Below are 19,721 nucleotides of genomic sequence, written 5' to 3'. Positions count from 1 at the left end.
TTCCTCCATCAATTAATAAACGAAAAAGGTGCCCGCAGAAATAACAAATGACATTGACATAACCGCTGACAGCAAATAACCTAAAATTTATTACGAATGATAAATTCAAAACAAACATTATTTATTTAACGTAACGATGTTAACTATTCTCAAAATTTATAAAAATGCCTCAATATATCCCAATACGTATTTACAAATAAGGCTTAAATCAAAAACACATTGGGTAAGTGCTTTTTGGTTATTAGCTTACAATTATTACTATATTATTGTTTTAAATATTTGTTAAAGTGATAAGTATTATTTAAATTATCATTTAGGCAAAGTTAAAAAAGAAAACTGGTCCCAAATACAAAGCATTGAATCATTTCGACGACTTTTACGCGTCTGTTTTTGGAAATAAATGGGAACCCATGAGAGAGGCTCTACTTCGCAAATCCAAATATGTAGCCGTTGTTAATAACTATGGTGATGCTGAGGAAACCATGGAATATTTATCAAATACGGGTAATAATTAAAACTTTTATATATTTACTATTAATATGAACCAAGTGTAACATGATTAGAATGAAGTAAGCGGTTAATGGAATTCTTTTTTTCAAATAGTTCGAAATTTAATTTGTTCAATTATGCAGTCTGGAGTAACTGTTAAAACATTTGTAACAACAATTTCAGGTGCTCACTGTCTTAAAAATCTAATGTCAATACAACAAGAATTTCACAAAGATTATCCATCCAAAGATGCTAAAATAGAAAAGCCAGTACAAACCAATAGTGCTATAGATAATTTTGTATCAAGACTTCAAAGTGACGAAATATCTCAGATTTACCCACAGGATGGAAGTATGCCTGAAAAATTGGATTTTCAAGAGGGCAAATTGGAAAGTGTTGATGATGTTAAAGAAATTAAAACTGAGTGAGTATTTTTGTTATTACTATTATTGAACTTATTATTTACTCTGTTAAACAGAGACATCATTGTTTAGATGACTTCTTCTACATAGTATTAAAACTTACCTAAATCAGTATTTCATAATTTTAACGATATTATAATTTCAGGGAACCTGTTGAAAATCTTGATAAAGCAATTGAAAATGCAGAAATTGATTACTCTCGATACATAGAACCAAGTATGGGAATGACATCAGATGCCTTGTACCAGTACATCCCGGCAACCAAACTGAAGGGAATGGACGACTATGTGCCTGAATCGTTGCATTATTCATTTTATTCTTCTCGTAAGTTATTTATTATGTAATTTGATAGTAACTACATACTTTGGAATAAATGTCTTTAACCATAATTAAACAAGTTCAAGTTGGTGACATAAAAAGAGTTTTATACATATGAAATATTACAACACAATACAGTTAAATATGGTGCCTGAGTTATTAGTAACCCATAGTATAACTTGTTTCTGTAAAAAAAACTTGTTTACCAACGGCGCCCGTCACTTTACAAATGCTCAGCATATTTTATTGTGCTGAGGATTTATTTTTCCAAATGTGTACAAAAAGCCGGTAGCGAGCCGTCGAGCTACAGTAAAGTAGTTAAAAAAAGCAGGAATTTATTACTTTATTTTATTTTATTTATCCAAACCAAAAATTTCTGATTACGAATTCTCGACATATTTCAACATGCCCAGCATATATAAACGGCGAAATACTATAATTTGCCTACAACATATACATAACGGATAATAATAATTGATAAAAACATATATTTCAGAGGGAGGAGAATTTCCACTAGCCATAGAGCCAGAAACTGAATTCAAATTTCCCGAACACCTCAAAATTATGACTTATGAAAGGGATAGTGAAATGCATAGATTCCCTGAACCAAAAAGATCACAAACAGGTAAACAGCTTTGCTTTTTTGTGAATGTATAGTTGAGCTATTGTAGAAATGAAGTTGCATTTAAAATTATCTATCCTTATTGCCTATTGGTCTATGATATGATATAAAAATTTACAAATCCTTGCATAGGTACGATTTTTGCCTAGTTTTAGTTTAGTTGTTTTTTAATTTTGTCGAGTTTTTATAGTTGTCATACTAATCCAGGCTGATGTTAATTATGAAAATTTAATATTATGAGTTTATTATTTTTTATTTACTTATATATTTATATCAGGTGTACTCAACTACTATCCAATGGACGGAGCGAGTGTGCTACCAACACTAGCACTCTGCCTTAACCCCGGTGACCGAGTATTAGATCTGTGCGCAGCGCCGGGGGGCAAGTCATTACTTGCGCTGCAAACACTACTTCCTGATGTGCTTGTGTGTAACGACGTGTCTATATCGAGAACGAATAGGTGAGTAGAATACTAATAAATATAGGAATTAAGTAATTATAGGAAGCTTAATTAATCCGGCTCGAAGGACCATTTTTATTTCCTTTTTTTAATGAGATGTCTATAAGTGCCGTGCAAACACTACTACCAGATGTGCTTGTGTGTAATGATGTATCTAAATATATCGAGAACGAATAGGTGAGTAGAATACTATCCTAACTATAGGAAGTTTAATTCGGCTCGAAGGACCATTTTTATTAGACTTGTTTTTAATGAGATGTCTATACGTAGTTTTTGCCGTACTTTGATCCTGTCGAATAATTGCAGTTTTATTTTTTTATTTAATTGAGTATAAAATGAGGTCATATGCATATTATAACTTTTGGGAATTTCAGATTGCTGAACATACTACGAAACTATTTAATTGATTATGAAACTGGTAACAAATGGCAGGAACGGGTGATGATTACGCGAAAGGATGGAAGGAATTTCACAGATGATCAAGGTTTTGACAAAGTAATTCATTTAAAATGTTTTTATTACATACTTTTTATCGCTTTCCTGAAGACTTTGGTTAATTTTCAAAAAAGTTAAAAAAAGTTAAAAATTCAAATATTTCTGAAACTAATGAATTTCGGTTAGGTAATGTTTGCTTTCTTTTTGCCCAAATGAGCTATACTTTCACTCCTTTTAAACTATTACACCTATGTCAAGTCACCCTGTATATTAACTTGATGTTACTTAAATTTTAGTTCGGTCCAAAATTATATAAAAATGGAGTAGGTGTGTTTTATTATTTATCTATTTATCAAAAAAGTATTATAATTTGTTAAATTTTTCAGGTATTAGTCGATGTTCCATGTACAACAGACAGACATTCAGTCATGGAAGATGAAAACAATATATTCAGGCCCGACAGAGTTAAAGAGAGACTTAGAATACCTGAACTTCAGTCACAGTTGCTTGCGTGAGTTTCCATATTAATTAATTATCTACACTGATATTATAAAGAGGAAAGATTTGATTGTTTGTTCGTTTGAATTGAATAGGCTCCGAAACTACTGGACTGCTTTAAAAAAAAATAAACTATATTTTATGTTTTTGTCCTAAGTCAACCCGCGTGGAGCCGGGACGAGCGGCTAGTACATCAATAAATTCCACATATGTATTGAAGAAATGTGTAGTGAAATATTTTGTCACTATCATCATATTCAATTTTCATTATACCCACAACATAATTTTTGTGTTTTCCCTCAAAACCATCAGTATCAAAAAAAAGTATTCCCATTTGTCTTTACTCTTTAATATTTCGTAAATTATGTCATCAAGTATACGTACAACAATACAAAATTTTATATAATACAATCATTATTGGTATATTATATCAACAGAAACGCACTTCGTCTTTGCAAAGTTGGTGGCGCTGTAGTATACAGCACATGTTCACTCAGTCCCATACAAAACGATGGTGTCGTACATCTTGCGTTGAAGCAGGCCTTCCAGATGGACGGTATACTTGCTGTAGTGAGGTGAGATAATAATATTAATTGTTTAGATTGAATATATATATAATATATATATATATATATATATATATATATACAGTGGTGGACGTTTAATTAGAAACACGTAACAGGATGAAGTAGTCATCAAATTTATTTACTTTTGTGTATTAACGTATTAGTGATTAAGCATTATTTCACATGTAATAGAACACCCGTTAATCTAGTTTTATAATAAATTGCTTATTTTTAATCAAACGTTAGCTTAAATTAATAAAATTAAACAACTTTAAGTGAAACCTGATTTCCAAGCATTTTCAGTCTGGACAACAAATTAGAAACAGCATGCTTCGAGTGTTCCAAAGTCAAAACCTGTTGAAATGCCGACAATATTTTTTTCTTCTACAAATATTTGCACCGTTTTTTAAACATTCCGTATAAAAGTTTCTGAAAATTAATTTGCTTTGCAGTATAAATGGGTAAAAGTAACAATTGTGACCCATCAACAAGAAAAATAATTTTAAGTTTACATTTTGACAAAAACTGGAGTTACAGGAAAGAATAAAATCATTTAGAGTGTTTGATAAAAAGATATTCAATGCTACAGTTTATTTAAAAGAGCATGGTACTTCTGATTAATGCCTAAAAAAGCTCGACCATGAAAAACCACTGCTTGCGAGCATAAGCAAATAATTCTTTTCTCAAAGATGGATCCATTTAAAGGTTCCAATTCTATTAGAAAATATGTTTTTGCAAACGTGTTAAAATCTCATACAATCTAAGGCACGACGTTGTAAAGCCGTTGTTGTCTATAAAGATTATAACAGTCTAAAAACAACCCCATAGATGCCCATACTATAATGTTTCCTCCGCCATGCTTAACTGTTTATTTATTATCTAAGGCCTGGTTAACTTAACGACGCGTGTATCCTTTGCCATCAAAATTGATTAAATTAATTTTAGTTTCATCCCAAAATAAAAAATTTTTCACTGGCCTACTGTCCACTAGCATTATTTCTAAGTAAATGAGACACGTTGTTCCCTTCCTTGTAAGAAGCTGTACTTTCCTGGCGTCTCTCCAAAAAATTTTGCCTCAAATTACCGCCTGCGAACCGATCTCATCGACACATTGCGAGGTTCATCTTCGGAAAAAACTAATTTTATAATAGAATTTGACCTTTTAAATGGATCCAAAAGAATCATTTGCCTATCCTCGCGTGCAGTGGTTTTTCATGATAGAGCTTTTCTAGGCACTTTTTCGGAAGTACCATGCTCTTTTAAATAAACTATAGCATTGAATATATTTTTATCGAACACTCTAAATGATTTGCAATTTTCCTGTAACTCTAGTTTTTGTCAAAATGTAAGCTTAAAATTATTTTTCTTGTTGATTGGTCACAAATCATACTTTTAACCATTTATACTGTAAAGCAAATTAATTTTCAGAAACTTTTATACGGAATGTTTAAAAAACGGTGCAAAAATTTGTAGAAGAAAAAAATATTGTCGGCATTTTAACAGGTTTTGACTTTGGATCACGCGAAGCATGCTGTTTCTAATTTGTTGTCCAGACTGAAAATACTCGGAAATCAGGTTTCACTTAAAGTTGTTTAATTTTATTAATTTAAGCTAATGTTTGATTAAAATTAAGCATTGTCTTATAAAACTAGATAAACGGGTGTTCTATTACATACGAAATAATACTTAATCTTTAATACGTTAATACGTAAATGTTAAATGAATTTGATGACTACTTCATCGTGTTACGAGTTTCTAATTAAACGTCCACCACTGTATATATATATAGCTGCGCTTCGAAGTTTCACCCGCGTGGCTCCGCTTCTGTTGGTCTTAGAGTGATGATATATAGCCTTCCTCGATGAATGGGCTATCTAACACCGAAAGAATTTTTCAAATCGGACAAGTAGTTCCTGAGATTATTCAAACAAACAAACAAATTCTTCAGCTTTATTTCGAAAGATGAACCCAGGTATATACTTGCTTTGGCCTAAAGCCACTTTAGCGTATTTTCACAGAAATTAAAAAAGGGTAAACCACCAAAAATAAAAGTAATAAGATAATTTAGTTAGGTTGGCTTCTTTGAAAACTATTAACATTAAAAAAGGAAGTTGGTGGTGTCATATCTAGTTTTTTCTTTATAAATTTTTCTGTTCAATAAATGCTCAAATTAGTGGTTGTGTAATAATAAAGACACGCTTAAAAAATGTCTGAAGCAAAACTCTGCCTTCGCGTGTATTAGGTAGAGTTTTCTAATGAACGATACAGATACTTTGAACATTATTGCAACGAAATAAGGTGCTTATTCCAATGAATATTTTTATATTGCCGCATGGATATTTTTAACGACCTTTTTCTAGTTCGTTGTGAGGCTAGTTGTTTATTAAACAAATGTAATGTAATTCGTCTTTCTTTTATCATAAATTGAACAAAAATGTTTATAAATAATCAGAAGTCTATCTATTGTACAACTACACAATATTTGCATGTATTTTTTTTACATTACTACATTATAAAAATTTTTATTATTAAGTTATCGTGTATCATAATTTGAAAAAGTATTTTTATTTCAGGGATATTTCAGTGCCATTCAGTAGTCTAAGTAGCACCTTGTTACTTGGCACAGGAAAAGCGCTACCCAAGTACGGGCAGTTAGTAGTTCCTGATGTATCCGCCAATTTCGGACCTGCGTATGTCGCTAGACTTGTTAGAGTTAAATAGTTTGTTTATATAGTGTTTAAAAATAAATTAATATTTGATTAAATAATATAAGATAATAACTACTTACTGGAATTTTGTTTTATTATAAAAAAAATAATGAAATATTACGAAAATATCAGAACTAAAACACTAACCTACTAACATTATTTGTGAGGACATGTGTTAAATCCGAATAGAAAATAATGAATTAGTATTCAACATTTTAAATAAATTCCATCTGACTAAACAAATTATGGAGGTAGGTATTTAATAATGAAACAAGTTTTACATATTTAAAGCATTTATTTTATCAATATGTAAATATATTATAAAACATACATTATTTTTATTTCCTCAGGTCTTTGGCAAGCATTTAATAACTTACAATATACAAGTATTAAATAAAACAATATAATGCTTAAAACAGTCTTAATTACTATGTTAGCAAAACTTAAGTATCTTAGTTGCCTAATAAGTAACAATAAAAAAATCAGATCAAATTATACGTACAAAATTTTAAATACAAAAAAATGCTTATTATCATTTACTTATCCTTTTAAAAATTAATGATTTTCTCACTGGATAAAGAAAACATAGTATGTAAAAATTGGCTTTTAACTGACATTAAAATTGAACAGAGGAATTCTGAAGAAATTAATTTAACAATATCAAATATTCATATTGAAAATATTCTTGGCATATATATAGTCTAGTGCAAAGGCAAGTTTTATCGTTTAAAATATTCTATAAGCGTACATTTGAAGTACGGTAATGCAATATTTGTTATACTGGTGGAAACATTTTAAAACACTATTTAGATACATACTTCTTATAGCAGTACCGCAATAGTGCTTATGGAATCATTGTTAGTGAATTTAGATATTTTGAAGCTGTTTTCTTTATTACAAATGGGCAGTGAAACTATTTCAATTGAGATTAAATATAATATGATATGGTTTTCATTAGATAAGTCACAATTTCAGAATAAATTATTAGATTATTCTTAAGTCTACACTCATTAAAATGTTTCTTAAAAAAATATTTGGAAAGCGAGATTTGATTTGCACAACGTAATTACTTCATGAATTACGATCCTAGTCAGAACTAAATCTTTTATCTTCATCAAAGTTAATTTAAACTATTAAGTCAAATCTTATAGATAATTAATTCATAATCTAATTAAAATGCCGCCATTATTATAAAGTCATTTAAAATTTGAATAATAAAAGCTAATTGCCATAACAAAAAATTCACTAAGTACGAAATTTATAAAATTATCTAAGTACCATATAAGTACATAAATAGACGATTTATTATAAGAATAATTAATAAATTCACTAAGTTTTACACGTGGGTTTTCTCAGAACCATCATTTCTGTCAAATTCTTTGAGCGGTTTCTGTTCGTGAGTATCTTTATCTTCTGGCAAGTTGTTCCAGGGCTGTTGTTCGCCGGAACCGAATATTGTGTAAACGGTAATCTCGATAATGTATAGAATTATGGTGACGAAGAATATGATACGCCAGGCTGAGATTGTTTGCTGAAATAAAAATATAAGTCAAATTAAGAAAGAATAAGGAAAAAAGATCCGAATAGTACCTATAAATGCATAAGGATGGAAAGAGAGTAATGCAGCTTAAATGGGAAACACAATAATATTTTAAAAACCGGCAAAGTCGCACGAAGGGTTCCGTAAAAATTTCAGCTTTCTAGCTATCACGGTTTTTTGAGATACAGCCTGGAGACAGTCACACAGACAACGAAGTCTCAGTATCAGTAGAGGTCCCGTTTTAACATTTCGGTACGGAACCCAAAAACGTAACATATAATTTTCATAATTTACTACTTACATTTCCATGTGTAAGGGCGCTAACGAATAATGGTACAACGATGCCAGGGATTGTGCCCACTGTGTTCGTTATTGCTACTAATGTACCTGAAATATATCATGATAGTGTTAAATGTAATCTTTGAAGAATCTTACAGTATTTAATATAAAACTTGAATATCGTTTGATGTTTAGCTATAACACAAATAGAGAAAAAAACTAACATAAACAAAACCTGTGGTTTGTGCTTGTTACAAATACAGGGTGTTGTCAAATTGTTAGAAACAGTAGGTATTTATACTTTTTTTACATTAAATCACAAGAAATAAACATCATTGAGGTACTATTACTACGTATAAAGAGGACACCACGAACAAATAGTAAATATTATAATAGTGTAGTAGCGATGTCCTCTCTAGTACGTAATACATAGTAACTCAATGATAAAAATCGATATTTTTGTGTTTGATATTTTAAGATGTTTTTTTTTTTTTATAAATAAAATATGTAACTATATTCGATATTTGTATTTTTTAAATGCCACTTATAACATATTATCTTGCATAATATGTTGATAAAACTATAGGCTTCTTGTGAAATTTAATCTATGTTTTCTGTGTTTATACTGACCAGCAAAGTTCGGTGCAATATCGATGTGGTTGGACAAGAAGCCGCAGAACATTCCACCAATGCAAGTAATGCCGAGTGCAGTGAGAGCTACTGCTCCGGTGCGATTGCATCCGATGTAGCACAGCCCGAGCAGACATGCTGCTGGCACCGCGGACGCTGTGAACGTAAAAATATAAAATTTTTAGCACTCAATTTTTTGAAAAGAAACTTCTTTGGGCGCGTTGAGAGTAAAATTTCAAGCTCGCGTCATGCCTCTACCGTCGCGGTCGTTGAATCTTGCCAAAGAAGTTTCACTTCTGACACGTGTGCTTACGTGGCACAGGCTCTTTTTTGACTTGTGGAATTAAATGGTAAGTTGTATATTATAAACATTATGAAATTAACAATAAATTGATTAATTTCATGATCAAAAATAGGATTGATGTATTTTCCAGGGATCTGTTTTTCTGAGCTATAATTCCAAAACTGACAAATAAGCGAATAACTTCCCATATTTATTTAGCTTAAAAAAATAAAATTCAAGCGTTAAAAATTACATATATATCAGTTTTTAATTAATTCACTAAAATCTTACCGAAGAAAGTGCCGATCTTCCTAGCAGTAGTGGTGGTGATATACTGTTTCTCCCGAAGCGAGTCAAGCGTTTTGCTGAGCGCCATACTGAATAGCCATAGCGACAGGAAGGGTAGAGCTGTTGTTACTGCGTTCTGGAAACAAAAAGGACATTTAATACTATATAATAATGACATAGGATAGGAGTAATAAATAATAATGTACAAAATTAAAATGATAGCGTAAAATTCACTTAGTTACTCAAAATAAAAAGTGAAGTTTTGGACCGGTGTCAATTTTAGTAGCCTTTTCAGTATTGTTATTTCCATATACCATGAGATAGCAATATTGTGATTGTTGTGAATGTTAAACGCCACAATAGGCCAGTGGAAATTAACATTAAATTCGCAAAGCACGATGTAGATTTGAATTTTTGGTATGTTGTTTGGATCAGTTAGGGTGATGTAAATCCCAATTTGCAACTTCGAAAAAGTTGTGCTCGCTGCGCACCACGTGATAAACTGCGAAAATTTTGGACTTTTTTCACTTTTTTGCTCTAAAAGTCATAAACTATACGTTTCCGACAAGTATGATTCAGTACATAAATTAAGGTTATTAAATTTGCAACAATTTAAGCCTAACCGCAGCTCTCTAAACCTTATAACGACTAAACTGTGGCCATTCGAAGATGATTCATTTTTACGGAAATATTGAAATTTTTAGTTATGCTCCCGTTTGAAGCAAAATATTGGCAAAAACCGCTCGTTCTATGAGAAGTTCGTATAATAAAGTTGTAGTGCATTTAATTTTCTTTCATAAGAGCATAGAACAAAGTCTGTGAGACAAATATTTCACACACAATATCTGAAAAACAAAAAGAAGGTAGAAATAGATTTTTAAAGAATTGAAACTGAGAGCATATAAAATCATAAAAAGAATAATACTTTTTCATTTGCAGGATAGGTAATTAACAAAATTACAAAATTTGGGAAAGTAGGAAAAAAGATTATACGCAAATAATAAACTGCGAAAATTTTGGACTTTTTTCACTTTTTGCTCTAAAAGTCATAAACTATGCGTTTCCGACAAGTATCATTCAGTACATAAATTAAGGTTATTAAATTTGCAACAATTTAAGCCTAATTAAAGCTCTCTAAATCTTATAGCGACTAAACTGTGGCCATTCGAAGATGGTTCATTTTTCCCGAAATATTGAAATTTTTAGTTTTGCTCCCGTTTGAAGCAAAATATTGGCAAAAACCGCTCGTTCTATGAGAAGGTCGTATAATAAAGTTGTAGTGCATCTAATTTTCTTTCATTAGAGCATAGAACAAAGTCTGTGAGACAAATAGTTCACTCACAATATCTGAAAAACAAAAAGAAGGTAGAAATAGATTTTTAAAGAATTGAAACTGAGGGCATATAAAATCATAAAAAGGATAATACTTTTTCATTTGCAGTATAGGTAATTAACAAAATTACAAAGCTAATTAAATTTGCAACAATTTAAGCCAAACCGCAGCTCTCTAAACCTTATAACAACTAAGCTGTGGCCTTTCAAAGATAGTCAGTTTTTCCCGAAAATTTCAAATTTTTAGTTTTGCTCCCGTTTGAACCAAAATATAGGCAAAAACCGCTCGTTCTATGAGAAAGTCGTATAATAAAGTTGTAGTGCATTTAATTTTCTTTCATTAGAGCATAGAACAAAGTCTGTGAGACAAATAGTTCACTCACAATATCTGAAAAACAAAAAGAAGGTAGAAATAGATTTTTAAAGAATTGAAACTGAGGGCATATAAAATCATAAAAAGGATAATACTTTTTCATTTGCAGGATAGGTAATTAACAAAATTAAATTTTCTACAACTTTATTTTATGACCTTCTCATAGAACGAGCGGTTTTGCCAATATTTTGGTTCAAACGGGAGCAAAACTAAAAATTTGAAAATTTCGGGAAAAACTGACTATCTTTGAAAGGCCACAGCTTAGTTGTTATAAGGTTTAGAGAGCTGCGGTTAGGCTTAAATTGTTGCAAATTTAATTATCTTTGTAATTTTGTTAATTACCTATCCTGCAAATGAAAAAGTATTATCCTTTTTATGATTTTATATGCCCTCAGTTTCAATTCTTTAAAAATCTATTTCTACCTTCTTTTTGTTTTTCAGATATTGTGAGTGAACTATTTGTCTCACAGACTTTGTTCTATGCTCTTATGAAAGAAAATTAAATGCACTACAACTTTATTATACGACTTTCTCATAGAACGAGCGGTTTTTGCCAATATTTTGGTTCAAACGGGAGCAAAACTAAAAATTTCAATATTTCCGGAAAAATGAACCATCTTCGAATGGCCACAGTTTAGTCGTTATAAGGTTTAGAGAGCTGCGGTTAGGCTTAAATTGTTGCAAATTTAATAACCTTAATTTATGTACGGAATCATACTTGTCGGAAACGCATAGTTTATGACTTTTAGAGCAAAAAGTGAAAAAAGTCCAAAATTTTCGCAGTTTATCACGTGGTGCGCAGCGAGCACAACTTTTTCGAAGTTGCAAATTGGGATTTACATCACCCTAACTGATCCAAACAACATACCAAAAATTCAAATCTACATCGTGCTTTGCGAATTTAGGGTTTTTTAGTGTCGATTTCTACTGGCCTACAACGTATCATTATTAAAATGAGGCTAAATAAGGCGTAACAGATTAAAGACAAAGGCTCATTAATAATTGTATATCAATAGGAAAAATCTTACAAGAACAATGAAAGACTATCAAAGTCTAACAAATAACATGATATACTTAATACTGTATAAGATATCAAAAAGCACGTTGATATAAACTAGTACCCACCTCAGTCATGTTAAACTTGAGGACCTGCTTCATGTAGAAGGGCAGCTCAATGAGGAGCATGTACCAGCCGAAGTTGGAGCACGCGTGCGCGACTAAGATGGCCAGAAACGGGCCTGAAGTTAGCACTTGCTTCCAGGGGACTGATGCGTTCTGGGGTAGAGAAAACATGAATGAATGAATGGTATATATAGATTACGCTACTTATATAAATAAGAGGTGATAATAATTTATTTTATACAAACCTTCCAGGAGAATGACGCTCTAGAAATGGAAGAATACGTGGTGAAAGCCTTATATGACGCCTTATATGTTATGGTAACAATATGAACTTTGATAACAATATGAGTTCAATTTAGTTGTTATGTCTGCTTAGTGATCCAGGGGACTGATGCATTCTGTGTTACAGTTGGTGAGTGTATTTTTACAGAAGTTTGGAAAAATTAACAAGATTGTTATTTAAAAAGTAAACATCTAAAAAATCCGTCAAATATAAGTACTATACGTAGTACTATAGTATACCATGCCATAAAATTTCATGTAAAAAATGATATCAGTTACCTTATGACCATGATCATCGCTCTTGCCACCAAGCGAGCTGACGATTAAATCTCTCTCTTCTTGGCTAATTAGCGGCTGTTCTCCCGGAGAGTCCTTTACTAACACTATCCATAGGAAGCACCAGATTGCAGACAACCCTCCCATCACGTAGAACACACTTTCCCATCCTGATATGTAATAAACAATGTTTACAATTTCTTAAAAATTATAAAATTATATTATAGTCGGCATAAAAGTCTAACAGACAATTTGATAATGAGCAATGTGACCAATATTTAGGTTACCCGTTTTGTTCATTTTTTATAACCATACAAGGAAAAAGAAACAACCTGTAGGTATACCAAAATAGGTGATTTTTAAAACATCTGTGATCTTTTTTATTTACCCAAAGTAGCAGTCAAAACTCCCGCCATAAGCATCGAGATGACAGTTCCTAATGACGTTCCCGCGTAAACGATTGTCGACATGACACTTCTCTCAGCTGGAGGAGCCCATTTTGATAACAGCACGTGCATGGCTGGGAATGTTACACCCTGTATAAGAAAATTTCCGATATTAAAATAAGGTCTTCAAGTGTAGAGTGAACGGTAAAGAAGGTACTTCTTGGGAAGCGCGCACTATCTTAGACTAGCTGTGCCGCGCGGTTTCACCCGCATTGCTCCGCTCCTGTTGGTTTTAGCGTGATGATATATTATTATAGCCTACGCCCTGCCTTTCTCGATAAATGGGCTATCTAAAACCGAAAGAATTTTTTCAAATCGGACCAGTTGTTCCTGAGATTAGCGCGTTCAAACAAACTCTTCAGCTTTATAATATTAGTATGATTTACATTCCACGCTTCCCTATTGACTGACAGAGCAAGTAATATAGGTACTGACTATAAAAAAAACTTACCCCACCAATACCTTCCCCGACTCTCATCAACACCACAGCTATGTAATGCGCTTCCGCCATAACTGGAGTTAAAATAGTGCACACCACGTTTATGGTAACACTGAAGAACATGACCCATTTCGCTGAGAATAATTCCGATACACGGCCACCTGGATAATTGTAAATAATATTTAAGACTTAAACTTCATTATTATAAAATGTAATATGTGAATAAGCTTTAAAAAGTATCCGTCGTATTAATTTTTGTATACCTCAGGTATACAAAAGTTAAAAAAAAATCAAGTTTAGGTTAGGTTAGCCGTTAGGTTAGGTTAGGTTAGGTTTCTTAAAAAAAAAACTACACAGAAATAGGAGACCCGCGAAGCGGGGCTCCGTCGACGCGCAAAAAAATAATCAAGTTTAGGTTAGGTTAGCCGTTAGGTTAGGTTAGGTTAGGTTTCTTAAAAAAAAAAACTTAACAGAAATAGGAGCCCCGCGAAGCGGGGCTCCGTCGACGCGCAAAAAAAATCAAGTTTAGGTTAGGTTAGGTTAGGTTAGGTTTCTTAAAAAAAAAACTACACAGAAATAGGAGCCCCGCGAAGTTCCCTCCGGCTTCCTGTGCCGGAGGGAACTGTGGCTGTTGAGGTGGAGACGGCGTGGCTCGCTGATGCCATGACGCAAGTTTGCGACGCGGCCATGCCCCGTGTTGGAAGGATACCACCCAAGCGGCAAGTTTACTGGTGGTCCGCCGAAATTTCCCAGTTGCGCTCTTTCTGCGTAGCTGCGAGGCGGGCGTACACCAGGTGTCGAAGGAGGAGACACACTGACGCAGAGGAAGCGCAGTTGTATGCTGCCTACAGGAGCTGCGTTGTTGCTCTACAGGAGGCCATTAGCCGATCTAAGGCGGAAGCTTGGGAGGAGATGATAAGTGGCCTGGATCGGGACGCCTGGGGCCGGCCGTATCAATGGGTGAGGCAAAAGATCCGCCCACGTGCCCCGCCCCTGACCCAGTCACTTGAGCCCCAATTTCTGGACCGAGTAGTGGCGTCGTTGTTTCCGGACCGGGAGAGACATCCTCCGCCATCGATGGCGTCGAGGAATGTTGCGCCACAAGAAGAGTCAGATGACGCCGTTGTTCCTTCGGTCACGAGAGAAGAGCTGGAATCGGCTGCAGACAGGCTTAAGAGAAAGAAGGTTTCGCCTGGTCCTGATGGTATACCTAGTCGAGCTTGGGCACTTGCGCTACCGGCTCTTGGCTCTAGAGTCGAGCGCCTGTTTTCAGCGTGCGTACAACAAGCCCAGTTTCCTGGAAGATGGAAATCTGGTAACTTGGTATTGATCAAAAAGCCAGGCCGCCCAGGGGATTCGCCGTCGGCTTATAGGCCGGTGGTGTTACTAGATGAGGTGGGAAAGCTCCTTGAGCGTATTCTGGCGGCGCGCCTCGTTGACCATCTTGAAAGAGTCGGGCCGAACCTCAGCAACTGCCAGTATGGCTTTCGGCGGAAGCGATCTACCCTAGACGCAATCTTATGTTTGAAGACCGTTGCAGTGGATGTGGTCTCCAGAGGCGGAGTACTTTTGGCGGTATCTTTGGATATCGCCAATGCTTTTAATACCTTGCCCTGGACGTGCATTCTGGAGGCACTCCGCTACCATCGCGTGCCCACATATTTACTACGGATGATACAATCATACTTGTCAGATAGGTCCGTATCGTACCTCTCTCGGGATGGGTGGAGGCAGAGGCCTATGTCGTGCGGTGTTCCGCAGGGTTCGGTGCTAGGACCGCTCCTGTGGAACATCGGCTATGACTGGGTTCTGCGTGGTGAGCATCTCCCAGGGGTCAGTGTGTTATGTTACGCCGACGACACGTTGGTGACTGCTCGTGGAAACTGTCTAAGTGAGGCAGCCCAATTGGCGACAGCTGGCGTTGATCTAGTTGTGAATCGTATCCGCCGGCTAGGTCTGAAAGTGGCCTTGGAAAAGACGGAGGCGCTGTGCTTCCATGGCCCCCGTAGGGCACCAGGGGCTGGTTCCTGTGTACAGGTGGGGGGCGTGTCCATAGAGATCAGTCAGACAATGCGCTATCTGGGAATTTTCTTAGACGGTCGTTGGTCTTTTGCGGAGCACTTCCGTCGCCTCGCCCCCCGGCTCACCGGAGCGGCCGGGGCACTGGGAAGCTTGCTCCCCAATCTTCGAGGGCCTGGAGATAGCTGTCGCCGGCTTTACACCGGTGCCATCCGCTCAATGGCCCTGTACGGAGCGCCCATCTGGGCTGATTCTCTTAGCGCCCGGACTAGACCCCTTCTGCGTCGTCCGCAACGGGTCATGGCGCTAAGAATATCGCGGGCATATCGGACTGTCTCTTTTGAAGCAGCCTGCGTACTAGCCGGAACCCCCCCTTGGGAACTTGACGCTGCTGTACTCGCGGACGTGTACCGACGAATTGCTGGGTCCAGGTCTTCGGGGCTGGAACCAAACCCCGAAGAAGTCTCGCGCTGGAGGGCTTCGGCTCGCGAGCGTCTGATGGAGGAATGGGTGCGGCGTCTCGAGAATCCAACTGCAGGTGTAAGGACGGTGGAGGCCATCCGGCCGGTCCTTTTAGAATGGTGCAGCAGACGACATGGGGCTCTCACGTTCCGCTTGACACAGGTACTGTCTGGACACGGGTGTTTCGGACGATACCTGTGTCGAGTCGCGATCCGGGAGCCAACCATGGCCTGCCATTGGTGCCCAAGCGAGGAGGATACAGCGGACCACACGCTGAGTGTGTGTCCTGCGTGGTCCGTGGCTAGACAGCGACTGGTCGCTGCTGTGGGGCCGGATCTCTCGCTCCCGTCCTTGGTTCGTGCCATGGTTGGAGGCTCCAGGTCCTGGCGTGCGGTGGTCGCCTTCTGTGAGGAGGTGATGGTGCGAAAAGAGGAGGCGGAGCGGGTTCGTGAGGGGAACCCTCTCGCGGACCCGATGCGGCGCCGGCGACCCTTTAGGCGCCGACGCCGAGTCGCGGTCGCTAGCGATCTGTTATGAGAGGTGAAATAAACCTCTTTTTAAAAAAAAGAATTTATTATTTAAAACTAAGTTACAACACTATGATTAATACACAGACTTATATGTGGTTAATACACGGATTTATATGGGTTTGCCGGCAACCGAGCTCTTAGGATGTTGGAAGTAGACTGGCTGGGATCGGATGGATAAGCGATGCGTAGGGAATATGGCGGGAAAGGAATGTGCTGACGGGATAGTTAGAGGGATGGCTGTATGCATTAATGCATACAGTCTCGGGATATAACACCTCCCGGGGGTAGTCTAAACTACGGGGTTAAAACATTACGTAGTTTAGATTTGGAGCGGAACTAAAGGAAAAATACGAAATTAATAGTTAATTCTGGTGCTATGTCCAGACTTAGGTAAAGGGGTTGAACTCTCTAATGAATCGGATTTTCTCGGAGGTGTTTCTTGGATGTTTGGTATCGGAATGTTTTCAGGTTCGGGCGGTGTGTGAAGGAAACGAGAACAGTTACCGGTTTTTAAGTATAAAGCTAATTTATAGAATAGAAATATAATTATTATACTTATTACTAGAACTAAAATTATAGAATAATGGGTCTCATATTTAATTATTTGATGTTGGTTAATAATTTCGTCTATGTCGTCCGAAATCGTTTCAAATTTACGTTTTGATTTTACTGTAAAAATGTCCAAATTTATATCCTTCAAGTGTATAGGAGGCTCATTATTCCTTTCAGTTTTAAATTTACTTATATTATTACAGCATGAGTCATTAATTATATTAAAGTCGGAATTAGCAGGCGTTACATTTAAAAACATGTCTTTGAACTTAGGTATAAGCCGAATATTTTTATTATGAGCTACACAATCATTTGGGATATTCAGGATACCCGTTCCTGAAATGGTTAATATTACATTATTTCTATTGCGGCATTCTACAAATAATTTATCTTTTGGGAATTGCACGTAAATCCAGTTATAATTAGAAATAGGTTCCCAAATTGTTACATTTCCGAATATAAAATCTGTATGACACTGGACTGGTAGGGCGTTTGCGACATTTGTTAATAGTTCACTTTCGCACCGAGGATTTGAAGTTGTTGAGTATACACTCGTGACGTCACATATGAGCTCATTTGGGTTTATAATGGTGCAATATTTGATAGAATCTAATGTACAGTATAATGAATTATCCGTGGTTATTGCGATGTACTTAATACTAGGAATTACATAACTAAAGGAATTAGGTTTATCTCCATTATGCGGAGTAGGTAAGGCTAAACAGTGAAATAATTTATAATCTTGTATGGCAACTAACGGAATTCGTAATACAAAAATGATCTTGTTATTAAAACTATAGCAAATAACTTTAGAGATGTTTAATAACAAATGTATATTATTTAATTCTATACTTAAAGGTAACTTACGATCTACGGGTATGTGTCTATAGTTATCGACAAGCTCTTGGTACAGTTGCGTGGGAGTTAATATAGCCGGATGTAAAATGTTTTGTGTACTGAATAGGATGGCATTTGCTATGTCTTCTAATCGGAATGATATCGTCAGCATTGACGCTTCGAGACGAGCTAATATATTATCAATTTTTGATTTAATATTTAAGTTAATTGAGAGATTTGAAAAATTCTGAAATTGAGAAGAGAGTTTGTCGATAGCTCCTGCGAGACTGGCCTCATTACTTTTTATGTCATATAATGTTGAATTGAATTTAGAAAAGGTAGAAGATGTGATTAAAATATTTTCTTTTAGTAATGAACTCAGTTTTTTCTCGTTATTTTGTACAGCTTGTATAGCGTTATCATATTTTACTGCATCATTTTCGTCTAAAGTGCCAAATATTGTTTTGGAGAGTGTGCCAATACCAGCAAACCAAGCCCCTCGTTTGAACTTACTACTGATCAAGTGAGAAAAAGAAGAATACTCCGATACTATGTCATTATATCGGGTTTTGAGAGGTTCTAGTATATTACTACATTCAGTGTTATTAGGATAATGAGCCTGGATTTTGTAACATATGAAACGTAATGTGCTTAAAAACGAGTTAATATTCGCTATATGCGGATTTATATAAGATATATCTAAAGGAGTTACTATATCTAAATAGCCTACATTAATACTTAATTTCCCAATCGGGTCAAAATAAACACCGGAACTGGAGTTGATTCGATGTACATATTCGGGGTGACCATGAGCCATTGCACTGGAAATAGAGCGTATAATATTTATAATTAAGATAATACAATTTATAGTTTAGGCGTCGCCGGGGCAATTAGCTAGCTTGACTTCATCATAGTGATGGGTTACGTGGCGCCTATTTATCAATAATGTTAGTGTATGATTTCCATTAATTTTCACAACTTTGTAAGGACCTTTCCATATTGGTGATAGGGCTTTTCGCAGCCTTAAATGATTTTTTAATAAAACGTAATCGCCTACCTTATATTGAACAACCCGAGTGTGTGTATCATAATAATTTTTGGAATTTATTTTAGATTTGTTGATAAATTCTAGAGCTTTATCTCTCGAATGTTTCATTCTATGCTGTAGCATTTTTACGTATTCCGGGTAAGTAGTATTTGAACTATCGTATATAGAGCTAGGGATATGAGGTTTATGGCCAAATAATAATTCATACGGTGAATAATGAGTTGTGGAATGTACGGCGGAGTTATATGCTAACATTGAAGTGAATACATAACGCGGCCAATTATCTTGATTTTCGTTTACATAAGATTTTAAATATTCTTTTAGCGTAGAATGAGACCTTTCTAACGCGCCTTGCGTTTGAGGGTGATAAGGGGATGACCAGAGTTGCTTGATTTTAAGAAATTCGCAGGTCCTTTTAAATAAATCTGCAGTGAAGTTAGTCCCTTGGTCTGTAAGTATATGTT

At 35.5% G+C, this 19,721-nt stretch overlaps 2 protein-coding genes across 2 annotated transcripts in view; one reads left to right on the top strand and one right to left on the bottom strand.

Moving 5' to 3' along the window:
• The first annotated feature begins 61 nt into the window (after positions 1-61).
• Positions 62-6,585, top strand: l(2)10685 (5-methylcytosine rRNA methyltransferase l(2)10685). Its single transcript, XM_089705695.1, has 10 exons — positions 62-223; positions 318-504; positions 673-913; positions 1,057-1,235; positions 1,726-1,854; positions 2,129-2,312; positions 2,687-2,807; positions 3,134-3,258; positions 3,683-3,820; positions 6,385-6,585. Exons 1-10 carry the CDS (start codon positions 137-139, stop codon positions 6,530-6,532), a joined length of 1,539 nt encoding a protein of 512 aa, XP_089561821.1. The 5' UTR covers positions 62-136; the 3' UTR covers positions 6,533-6,585.
• A 254-nt stretch (positions 6,586-6,839) lies between these two features.
• The window catches only part of MFS3 (major facilitator superfamily transporter 3), a 31,717-nt gene continuing 18,835 nt past the window's right edge, over positions 6,840-19,721 (bottom strand). The window contains exons 4-11 of the mRNA XM_089705594.1: positions 13,822-13,970; positions 13,313-13,460; positions 12,928-13,094; positions 12,370-12,519; positions 9,543-9,675; positions 8,969-9,124; positions 8,361-8,446; positions 6,840-8,050 (exon numbers count right to left, since the gene is read on the bottom strand). Coding sequence (XP_089561720.1) covers positions 7,856-8,050; positions 8,361-8,446; positions 8,969-9,124; positions 9,543-9,675; positions 12,370-12,519; positions 12,928-13,094; positions 13,313-13,460; positions 13,822-13,970 — 1,184 coding nt within the window. The 3' untranslated portion in view covers positions 6,840-7,855. The remainder of the gene's footprint in view (positions 8,051-8,360; positions 8,447-8,968; positions 9,125-9,542; positions 9,676-12,369; positions 12,520-12,927; positions 13,095-13,312; positions 13,461-13,821; positions 13,971-19,721) is intronic.

This window comes from Colias philodice, chromosome 17 (genome assembly GCF_061535455.1).
Source record: "Colias philodice isolate Cphi_HAF_F1 chromosome 17, ilColPhil1 Martin Lab GWU primary, whole genome shotgun sequence".
NCBI lineage: Eukaryota > Metazoa > Arthropoda > Insecta > Lepidoptera > Pieridae > Colias > Colias philodice.
This window is presented reverse-complemented; position numbering and strand designations above follow the sequence as displayed.